The 12,273-nt window shown below is 37.4% G+C and overlaps 1 protein-coding gene across 1 annotated transcript; it reads right to left on the reverse strand.

Annotated features, from left to right (window-relative positions):
- Positions 1-14: 14 nt before the first annotated feature.
- cpsf3 (cleavage and polyadenylation specific factor 3) lies at positions 15-11,395 on the reverse strand. Its single transcript, XM_051645254.1, has 18 exons — positions 11,198-11,395; positions 10,933-10,996; positions 10,752-10,849; positions 10,541-10,669; positions 10,233-10,410; positions 8,647-8,736; positions 8,397-8,547; positions 7,449-7,624; positions 6,840-6,998; positions 6,572-6,718; positions 6,255-6,407; positions 3,814-3,922; positions 3,603-3,701; positions 3,318-3,412; positions 3,144-3,231; positions 2,617-2,683; positions 2,424-2,520; positions 15-513 (listed from the first exon to the last, which is right to left on the reverse strand). Exons 1-18 carry the CDS (start codon positions 11,266-11,268, stop codon positions 412-414), a joined length of 2,073 nt encoding a protein of 690 aa, XP_051501214.1. The 5' UTR covers positions 11,269-11,395; the 3' UTR covers positions 15-411.
- Positions 11,396-12,273: the final 878 nt, after the last annotated feature.

Consider the following 12,273-nt stretch of genomic DNA (forward strand, 5'->3'; position numbering starts at 1 on the left):
TTTAAATAAAAATGTTGCCCTTTATACATGTGTTGAGTATTTCAAGCTCAACCTGGCTCAAAAACCTCTTTTATTAAATCAGTACATTGATCATTAACAAATTATAGTTCCTAATCTTAAACAGAGAAAATGCTCAATAGAAATCGGACAAAAACAAAACTTTAAATCATGACTACATACTATTGGAACAGCGACTACAGACCACCATTTATGTCTCTCTGCACTTTTTTCCTTTCAGTTTCATTATGAGATTAAAAAAATCCTCTGAAGTGCTTCTGCCAGTTAAACATTTCATGTCTCCAGTTTGGGTAAGCAGCAAAGTGGCTCAAAATTTGATTGCAGGAGTTTCAATTTGGAGTCTAAAAACTAAAGTTCTTGAGGGGAATGAAGAGCTCCAGACATTTGCCCATCTCACATCACAGGGTTCATGGCTTCATAGAGCCTCTGTACAGCGAGCTCAACCATTTCTCTGAGAGAATCATCTTCTGCACTGGCCTCCTCATACTCCACAGTCTAAACACACACACACAAAAAAACATGTAAGAATCGTTTTAATGAATGAATTTTACATTTATATAGAGCTTTTTCGGACACTACGCTCAAAGCGCTTTACACAGTGAACAGGGAACTCTCCTCAGCATCCACCTGGATGATGTGACGGCAGCCATAGTGCGCCAGTAATGACCACAGAGAGTCAGAACCTCGGTTTAATGTCTCATCTGAAGGACGGATTTAATTTCTTTCCTTGTCATTAAACTTGTTTTAAAACCAAACGGTCAGGGTTCGGCTGGGTTGCATGGCCCAGTTAGCCCCTGCTTGTAGATGTCATAACTACACCATCTGGACTAAAAAAAATAAAAAATTAAAATAAAAAAAAAAAAAACTCTCTTTCCATTGACAGCTATTCAAAAATAGCAGTGTATTCTTCTAGCAAAATAACTAGGGCTGTGAATCCATAAAAATTTTTTAGCGAATTAATCGCAGAGTTTTCTGTGATTAATCACGATTAATCTTGGTCAGTGGAGTTAGAGACATTTTTACAGGTATACTGAAGTCATGCTGTTATTAAAAGTTGGGCAAAATCTCCTGCCGTTTTCCAGTGGACTTTTTTAATAATAGGTTCAAATGGGCAGATTCAATTCATATCAAGCTTCGTTGGCAAGAGAAACTTAAAGTTGAAGTATGTAACTCTGTCGGTGTTAAAATACTTTCTTCTATCCCAGCATAATATGCAAAGACAACTATAAGTAAGCCATTCAGAGGTTAATGTTCTTGAAAACTGTAAACACCGTCTCTGTGGAGCTATAAAAATTTCTCTGTTTGTTTTGAGCGACCCATTAAGACCCACCCCAACAACATTACTCAACCAATGGTGTGAGCTGGGGGCAGGACTATCTCTTTGTTTGACCAACGGCAGGCGAGAGGCGTATTCAGAAAGCTGTTTCGAAAACATTGTTTATTTTTTGCATTCTATTCGGTGGCGCTAGTGTTGTGGAAATTACATACTTCAGCTTTAAGTGTACATTGCCAATGCATTATTACACACTATACAAACCGATACAAACTAAATTGAATGCTGAAGTTCAATTTGCTGAAGTTTAAAATCTAAAAACAATTATTTTCTCCCCAGCTTGCCCTTATCTCTCCCACACCTGGCTTGCGGGTGAAGTCTCCATTCTCTATACAGTAAATCCGCTACCGTGCTTTTTTGTGCCCCAGACATGCGTTGCGTGTAATGATGAACAAGCGTGCACTGCTCCACACAAGCTGTTTCTGTGTTAGGATGAGCAGAGCAATGCATAAAATCATGCAGATACGGGTCAGGAGCTTCAGTTAATGTTCACATCAACCATCAGAATGGGTAAAAAATTAGATCTCAGGGATTTCAACTGTGGCATGATTGTTGGTGCCAGACAGGCTGTTTTGAGTATTTCTGTAACTGCTGATGTCCTGGGATTTTCATGCACCACAGTCTCTAGAGTTTACTCAGAATGGTGCCAAAAATTAAAAACATCCAGTGAGCGGCAGTTCTGCAGATGGAAATGCCTTGTTGATGAGAGAGGTCAACAGAGAATGGCCAAACTGATTTGAGCTGACAGAAAGGCTACGGTAACTCAGATAACAACTCTGTACAATTTTAGTGAGCAGAATAGTATCTCAGAATGTGTAACATGTCAAACCTTGAGACGGATGGACTACAACAGCAGAAGACCACGTCAGGCACTTTATTAGGACCATAGTGTTCCAAATAAAATGTTCAGTGAGTGTATATTATAGTTGATGTTTTTCCAGTGGCATGATTTTTAGAGCTCTTAAATGAGTTAACTGTGCATCTGCCATTGAGATGAATGATAATGAATAGCTCTTTGCCAGATATTATACACCTCTTTGGTTAGCACCTTTGAGTACTTTGTGATACTTACTCTGGTTTCCAGGTTAATGTATGCCGTCTTCCCATCTACACTCACACAAAGACTGTTCTTATCACTGAAGTCGACATACTCCTCTCCAAACATATCTCTGCAGAGTGCGGCAGACAAATAAATAAATAAATAATTTAAATCGCTCAAAATCATTGCAGCTAAGGTTAGCATAGTGCTGCGAGGCTGAACTTACTGGAACATTTTCAGTAATCTGTTCTGGAAAACATTCACATCCAACTTCTTTTCCTGAGGCTGAACGACTAGTGTAAAGAAGAAAGTGAAAGAGAAAATAATGTTCATTAACAGTACATTAATGTCTATTTTGTTCACATCATTCATTGGACAAGGACAGTTCACAGCCTAAACTGAGATACAGAAATGAACAGATTAATGACAGAATGATGTATCGCCCTGGCTGTTTACTCAAGCAATATCTAACAATTCTGAGAACATCAGCATCGTCTGATAATCCACTGACAGTCTTGGATAATTAACATATTATTGTGTGAAATAAAAAGAAAAAAGGAAAACTAATAAATGTATAAATATACATAAACACATACATAAACAAATATACAATATAAAATCAGTGGTATTTTGACTACCACACTGCTCACTAGATATCAGTAAAACCCATAAAAACATTATATACAAGCCATTTAAGTAAAACTCTTTTTGCCGTCTCATTGATTTAACCCTTAATATAAACAATAATCTTGCCTTTCTGTGCTTTGGGATTTGACTGCACTTCCAAGACCACTGTGGTGACTGCATCAGCATACATGTCATTCAACGGGTTGGCTACCCACTGGTGGAGGAACAGAGACACACAACAAATTTAACACTCTTCTGTTTCCATAGTTACACTGGTGTATGAATCACTGCAGCCCTCACCTCCAACACGACCATGTTGCTATCATGAATCAGTGTGATGCTGTTAAAGACTCTCACTACGCTTTTCTCTGCCGTCTCAATCTCCTCCACGTCACCTATAACACACACACACAAAATGAGTACTGTACTTCTGCACATATACTGTGGGCACACTGAAAATCTGGGATTAAAAGTTGAATTTAAGCCTGGAAATAAATAAAGTTTAACATTAAATTTGTGACTAAGAAATACCATGTTAACTCCTTTGTATGAAAGGTCAGGCACAAGATGCACACAGACACACACCTGTCAAGTGGCGCAGCTGACTTAACAGCAGGGGAAAAGGGCCGGTGAAGGGAATTGCTTGAGTCTGTTTCACTGTACTCATGGCCAGATCGGTGTAATCTGCATCATTAAAAACAAGGAACAGGTCTAGGAACCACATATACATACACAAGCACCACATATGAAATACATAAACGATTAACAGCTGTGTTACAAACAAACACCAACTCACTGGAGAGGTCAGAGGGAGAGAGGATGTGGTAATTGAAGTTCTTTTTGACCAGAATGCCGGAGACCCTCTGGCCCTGTGCACACTTTTTATCCGCGAGAGATCCCATCACCTTAAAAGACCACAACTCAAATTATAAAATGGATAGTTCTGAAACTAAAATCTAATTGGATGAGTCAAATTCAAAGTTGTTGTAAAAAAGCTGATACTCGCAGACCTGTACATTTATTTTTGAATGATAATCTACTGAAAGGCTTGAATAATAGACATATTATTGTGTGAAATTTGAATTAAAAAGGGAAAACCAATAAATGTATAAACATACATAAACACATACATGAACAAATATACAATATAAAATCAGTGGTATTTTGGCCACCACACACTGCTAACTAGATATCAGTAAAACCCATAAAAAAACATTATATACAAGCCATCCCTCCTATTGCGTTTGGGTCATTTTTGACCCGGTAGAGGTATATACTACTTTTTAAATGCCAAATAGTTTTAAGTACAGAAAAAACACATTTCTTTATTTCTTATGGGATTCATATTCAACTGTAGGTTATAACAGAATGGCACAATCATAAAACAAAACATGGCAACAAAGAGAAAAATGAAATGACCCCTGTTCAAAAGTCTGCATACCCTTAGTTCTTAATACTGTGTATTGCCCCCTTTAGCATCAATGACAGTGTGTAGTCTTTTGTAATAGTTGTCTATGAGGCCCCAAATTCTTGCAGGTGGTATAGCTGACCATTCGTCTTGGCAAAATGCCTCCAGGTCATGCAAAGTCTTTGGTCGTCTTGCATGAACCGCATGTTTGAGATCTCCCCAGAGTGGCTCGATGATATTAAGGTCAGGATACTGTGATGGCCACTCCAGAACCTTCACCTTTTTCTGCAGTAACCACTGGAGGGTCAACATGGCCTTGTGCTTAGGGTCATCGTCGTGCTGGAAAGTCCAAGAGCGTCCCATGCGTCTTTCTTGGTCTACCTGACCTTGGCTTGGTATCAAGAGATCCCTGAATTTTCCACTTCTTAATAAGTGATTGAACTGTACCGACTGGCATTTTTAAGGCTTTGATATCTTTTTATATCCTTTTCCATCTTTATAAAGTTCCATTACCTTGTTACGCAGGTCTTTTGACAGTTCTTTTCTGCTCCCCATGGCTCAGTATCTAGCCTGCTCAATGCATCTACGTGAGAGCTAACAAACTCATTGACTATTTATACACAGGCACTAATTGCAATTTAATAAGCCACAGGTGTGGGAAATTAACCTTTAATTGCCATTTAAACCTGTGTGTGTCACCTTGTGTGTCTGTAACAAGACCAAACATTCAAGGGTATGTAAACTTTTGATCAGGGCCATTTGGGTGATTTCTGTTATCATTATGATTTAAAAAGGAGCCAAACAACTATGTGATAATAAATGGCTTCATTTGATCACTATCCTTAAATAAAAGACAGTTTTTTTTTGCATGATCAGTCATATTTTCAAAATCAATGCCAAAATTTCACAATTTCTGCCAGGGTATGCAAACTTTTGAGCATAACTGTACAACCATTTTAAAAAATTGCTACATCTTTTGCATTCGTGGGTCAATTTTGACTCGGGCATCAACTATGGCTTTACACGTGATATTATGTACATTTTTTTGTACATCTATGAATTAAATTTTTTCTATAAACACTTCACTTTTATTCTGCTGAACACAAACAGAGATTTTTAAAAGAATATATCAGCTCTGTAGTTCTATACAATGCAAGTCAACAGGGTCCAAAACTTTGAACTCAAAAAGCATATAAAGGCAGCATAAAAGTAATCCATATTACTAAAGTGGTTTAATCCATGTCTTCAGAAGCTATAGATATGTTTGGGTGAGAAACAGCAAAAAAGTCATTTTTTACTATAAATTCCCACTTCAAACAGCTCCCCTGAGCGCTTTCTTTCTTAAGAATTCTTCTTTTGTTTTTGGTGATTCACATTTTTTCGTGCATAACACCACCTACTGGGCAGGGAGGAGAATATATAGTAAAAAAAAAAAAAAAAAACTTCAATTTTGATTTGTTTCTCACCCAAACCTATCAAATCGCTTCTGAAGACATGGATTTAACCACTGGAGTCATATGGATTACTTTCATGCTGCCTTTGTGCTTTTTGAGCTTCAAAGTTTTGGACGCTGTTGTATTGTATGGACCTACAGAGCTGAGAGATTCTTCTAAAAATCTTTGTTTGTGTTCAGCAGAAAAAAGAAAGGCATACACATCTGGGATGGCATTAGGGTGAGTAAATAATGAAAGATTTTCATTTTTGGGTGAACTATTCCTTTAAGGTAATGAGCCATTTTACTTTGTGAATGTGAATTGTGAATGTGATTACTATTATTCTCAATAGATATAAGTATTTATTGGACATGCTGTCCATTGCTGCAGTCTCACCTTCGCCAGTTTCTCTCCTCTGAAGTTGAGTGTCACGGCCTCAGTGTTACGAGGGTTGTGCACCTCGATGTGAACCTCATCATTGTCCTCATACTCTCTGATCAGGGCAGCTTTCAGTCGAGCCATTTCATTCTGCTCCCCATGAACTAGGATCTGAATACCAGTACATCACATCAGCAGACCATTTACCAAAACAATAACACAACACCTGACCTGGAACAGTTCCTTTAGTCATCTCATAATGCTCTGCTTCAAACCAGAATAAGGTAACATAAATAATGTAAAAACCAAAATCGGGATTGCTTAAGACTTTGTACCACATGAGGAGGTTTCAGAGCTCGGATGAACTCGCTGGTCTGCTGGTAGTCAGTGTGAGCAGAGAAGGAGATGTAGTCAACGGACATCTTCAGAGGAAGCTTCTGTCCTGACATTGTGGTGATCTCCTCTGGCTCAGACATGATATGCTGCACAGAGAGCACAGGTCAATTGTGCCACTAATACGTTCCAACATTATGTTGAATTTACCATTCATGAAAAACCTTGCTAATTTGTGTGGTATTGATGCAGGACAACAATGAGCCTCACCTTGGCAAGAGTTCCTTCCACACAGTAACCTGCTATGATGACACCATTCCTCTTATCTGTGCACCAGCTCTCAAACAGCTCTCTGGAGAGACCGCTCTGCATCATACCTGGAGATGCCATCACCACACTAGGACCAATGTCATCAAAATGGTCCATGCTCTGAATGAGAGGGCAAAAATATACTGTTAGGGGCCATTCACAATGTTTTTGCATCTGTCTTTTAACTGTTCTAACTGTTCTTTAGCTTTCTACGTAAACATGTGGTTGACGGACTTCTTTGTTGCATCATATCTCGTAGTTTTTTCAGCATAGACGATGTGTCAAGTTTAAAAGAACTTCAAATTTAAAAAAAAAAAAAAGTCTTGAAACACCTGCGTTCAATTCTCTTCGTTGCAATGTGTCTAGCTTTTTTTTAATGCAAGAACGCATTTGGTCTGAACAGCCCTTTACATTTGGAAAATTAAATTTACCCATCCCACCACACTTTAGTCAGTTGATGGTGGTGTAGACCACATAGTTCTGTCCTGAAGTGTCCTTCAGTATTTCACTGAACCCATTTACATCATTTAAGCTTTTGCCTGTCTACTAATAAATTCTGAAGATTCCCACCTTGAGGTTGCTGATATGCTTGAAGACAAAGGGGTTGTTTATGTTGATGGCCTTGCGAATTTTGTCGTTCATGGCGTTCACGTAGGTCTGATACACAGCCATGCACTTCTTTGCCAGGGAGGAGGCATAATAAATAGGAATGTCATGGAGTTCCGGGTGATTCTGCCAGTATTCATCTGAAATAGAGGACAGGAAGAACTTAAAGGAATATTTCACCCAAAAATGAAAATTCTCTCATTATGTACTCACCCTCAAGCCATCCCAGATGTGTATGACTTTCTTATGCTGAACACAAACAAAGATTTTTAGAAGAATGTCTGAGCTCTGTAGGTCCATTCAATGCAAGTGAATGGTGGCCAGAACTTCGTAGTTCCAAAAATCACATAAAGGAAACATAAAAGTAATCCATATGTCTCCAGTGGTTAAATCCATGTCTTCAGAAGTGATATGATAAGTATGGGTGAGAAACAGATCAAAATGTAAGTCCTTTTTTTACTCTAAATCTCCACTTTCACTTTCAGATGTAAAAGTGAAACTAAACAGGCACCACACTTGGCTTTCAGATGTAAAAATGAAAATGGAGATTTAGACCAAATAAAAAGGACTTTAACTTTGATCTGTTTCTCACGAACACCCATCATATCGCTTATGAAGATATAAATGTAACCACTGGAGACATGTGGATTACTTTTATGTTTCCTTTGTGATTTTTGGAGCTACAGAGATCTGATAACCATTCACCTGCATTGTATGGACCTACAGAGCTGACATATTCTTCTAAAAATCTTTGTTTGTGTTCTACTGAAGAAAGTAAGTCATACACATCTGGTTTTGCATAAGGGTACGTAAATGATGAGAACTATCCCTTTAATTGGTTTTCAACATAAGGCTGACAGCATTGCTGATCATCTCTGGTTCTTGCTGAAAGTCTAAACTGCAGGACTTTACCTAGAATAAGCAGCAGTTCCTGGGCTCGACCCAAAGCAAAGACAGGAATCAGACAGCGGCCCTCCCGGTTCACTATATCATGAACTGTGTTACAGAAACGAGCCTCTCTCTCCTCTCTCTTCTCATGGATGTGGGTGCCATACGTCGACTCCTAGATAAACAGAAAAAATGGGGAGAAATGTGACTCACATGGACTATTTAAAAAAAAACATGTATCCAGCATTCTGTATACAGCAGTGCTCTGACTTACTGTAATGAGAATGTCTGGTTTGACACTGGGAATCTCAGCTGCCATTAGATGTCTGTCTTCTTGACGTGAGAAATCTCCTGTGTATAGCAGCTAAAGAGAAAAGCAATAACCACAATCATTATCGGAAACTGCATATGAATCTTTCTTACTGGGTTCCCACACCTTTTGACCAATACATTTTCATTCCTGAATACTAGATAAGGATTGGATAAGGACAAAGAGCAATATCTAGCAGATAATTAGAAACATTTATATTCACTACAGAAACTTGAAATGACTATTCAACAACCTTTTAAAGAAATGTTCAGTATAAGTTAAGCACAATTTGTGGTATAATGTTTTTTTCTTCCACAAAAAAATTGTTCTTTGTTTATTTAAAAAACAAAGTAGCAAAAATCGTGGTTACAGTGAGGCACTCGCAATGGAAGTGAATGGGGACAATCCATAAACGCTAAAATAAAGTTGTTTCAAAAGTATAGCCACAAGAGTTTGTACATGTTAAAATGATCTTAGTGTGATAAAATCATTTAATAACCATATCAATGTGAAGTTATATCAAATATTAAAACTTTGCTGCTATATTGATGCAACAATTTTTATCGCACTAAAATCATATTAATAGTAAGGAATAGTTTAATAACCAAAACGTTTTAATTCTCTCATCATTTACTCACCCTCATGCCATCCCAGATGTGTATTACTTTCACAAATGAAGATTTTCAGAAGAATATATCAGCTCTGTAGGTCCATACAATGCAAGTGAATGGTGACCAAAACTTTGAAGTTCCAAAAAGCACATTAAGGCAGCATAAAGTAATCCATACAACTCTAGTGGTTTAATCAATGTATTCTGAAGCAATCTAATCGATTTTGGGTGAGAACAGACAAAAATATAACTCTTATAATATAATATAACTTTTTCACTATTCAACTTATCAGGCATGTCTCTAGGCACGATCATGATTTCAAGCTCGATTACACTTCCTAGTGCTTGATGCATTCGCAGAGCTCTAGATGGCACTAGGAAGTGTAAACAAGCTTAAATACATGATTGCCAAGGAGACGTAAAGATTTATTATGCAAAAGGAGTTTTTTTGGTCTGTTCTCACCCAAAACTGATTAGATCGCTTCAGAAGACTTGGATTAAACCACTGAAGTCATATGGTTACTTTTATGCTGCCTTTATGTGCTTTCTGGAGCTTCAAAAGGCCTGATCACCATTCACTTGCATTGTATGGACCAACTGAGCTGAAATATTCTTCTAAAAATTGTAATCTGTGTTCTGCAGAAGAAAAAAAGTCAAACATCTGGGATGGCATATAATGTGTATTGTCTATGGACTGGCCCCTTTCACTTCAATTGCCTCACTGTAACTCTGATTTTTGCGTTTTGCTAAATAAACAAGGGACAATTCAACTGTTTTTTTCTGTGATAATCAACATTATGTTACAAATGCTGTCGATTGAGCTTAACTTGCATTGAACCCGGTACATTTCTTTAAGATTTTATTAACTGTTATGAATTTTCCAATCCTTGAAATCACAATTTTAACATTCCCTGATATTTACAGGTTTTGCATGACCTACCTTCACTCCAGCAATCTCGATCATGAACATGGCAGCACCCAAAACATGACCGGCATGGTAGCACCAAAACTTGATGCCGGCCACCTCTTTCACTTCATGGAAGTTGATGGTCTCAATTTTGTCCATGCTTTCTTCTAGATCTGTCTCTGTATATAGCATGTCATCAGCCGAGATGTTGCTTCAAACAAAAAAGAAACAATAGAAAAAATTAAGAAATTTAATTAGCCATTGATGGACAAAAAGTGATGATCAAAGTGTTTTATCCAATTAATTCTGTGTTTAAAGCAGTAACAAGAGCCGCAGTGTACCTGACTTTCACATAGTCTGAAAGTAACCAGCGGTAGATGGCTTTGGTGGCATGGGTCATGAAAGTCCTGCCTTTGAAACTCGTTTTCTGTAAAAACCATGGCAAGGCTCCACAATGATCCAGGTGGAAACTGGCAGAGAGAAAGAGGATTTAAGCAGACGTTTGAAGGCCAGCATGAATCAATATCATTTATCCAAAGAACTGGAACTCACTGGCTAATAAGCAGCAGATCAATCTCAGCTGGGTCTATCAAATCAATGTAAGGCAAAGCATCCATGCCCTCCAATCCAGGGTGGATGCCACAATCCAGCTGCAAAGACATGGCTTGTCAGAGAACATCTGTCAAATCCATCAAAACAAGGAAAGAACAGAGACCATGAAAACTGTGCTTACCATGATCTTCCGACCCTTGAATTCCAGGATGATACATGACCTGCCCACCTCTTGACCAGCTCCTCTGTTAGAAACATCACAAGTTAGGAAGGTGTAACATCTAAAAGCTCGAAGGAAAAGCTAAACACAGGTGACTGCAAGCGATTCCTGCTTTAATCTCAATTAATCTCAGTATTGTAAGATACTGTGTTTATACATATTATACAAGAAAACTATGAGTAATAGTAGGCGAACTGAACATATCTCGCTATTTGAATGAACTCACAGCGGTCTTATAAGCAGCTGGTCACTCTCTTCTGCGGGCACTGATGCATCAGCTTTACGTTTCGTAGCCATGTTTACGGTATCTTTTACGCTTAACCAAAAAGTACTTATTTTATATCCATCGATATAACTAATAATAAAAGACAACAAGCATGACTTCTGAGTCCACACACACTGCGTACGAAACAAGTACTTCCGGTATGCCCACGATTCAAAATAAAAGTCCCAAAATTGTTTCGTACGCGCGTGTGTGATTGGAACAATTATGATGCCACAACTGAAAAAAACAAATAAAGCGATCAGTTTTATTGTATTTATTCTATATACAATACCCAGCTGTGAACAGATGGACAAAATGTATCAAATGTATTCAAGCAAATTCCTCCCAATATGTCTAAATGGAACTAACATAAACAGTTCAAAAATTCATATAAATATTGTTTTAAGAGGGATTTAAAACATTTATAATTAAAAGGGCGTCAATTCATTTAAAAAAAAAAAAAAGAAAAAGAAAAAGAAAAGGAGCAACATAATAAAAAGTGTACCATTATCCAAAAGCAAGCATGCGTAGAAATGTATAGGCGACTAAAAACTACCCATAAAAGACAAAAAGGCACTTTGGATTCTATTTTCTCACAAAACACTAAAAAGCAACAAAACTACCACAGTACAGTAATATTTAATAATTTTTTAAATGTTGCAAATTTATGTAGCTAATGAGAATCCCTGAAATTATCACATTTATTTTTAGACAAAATATTTTTTTTTATCATTTTCAGTTTTGTTCAAGGTGATTAAATCAAAAGTTTTTTAATATCTGCCCAATAAGTGAAAGGATAGTATTTGGGGTAAAAAGCCCCCCTGTTTCAGGAGCTAAAGGCCCCCCAAAACACATTGTTTTTCTTAAGTGGGGTGAATTTATTTGTTATAAAAAATGTTCAAAGTGGGCTCACATTGATTGATACAATTACAACGGCGATTAATTTGTTTATATAATATTTGAGAGGTTATGAAATGACAAATGCGACTGACATTAACAGAAAATTATGAACACTTTTCTGAAAAAAAAAAATGTTT

Source organism: Myxocyprinus asiaticus, chromosome 19, assembly GCF_019703515.2.
Source record: "Myxocyprinus asiaticus isolate MX2 ecotype Aquarium Trade chromosome 19, UBuf_Myxa_2, whole genome shotgun sequence".
Lineage (NCBI taxonomy): Eukaryota > Metazoa > Chordata > Actinopteri > Cypriniformes > Catostomidae > Myxocyprinus > Myxocyprinus asiaticus.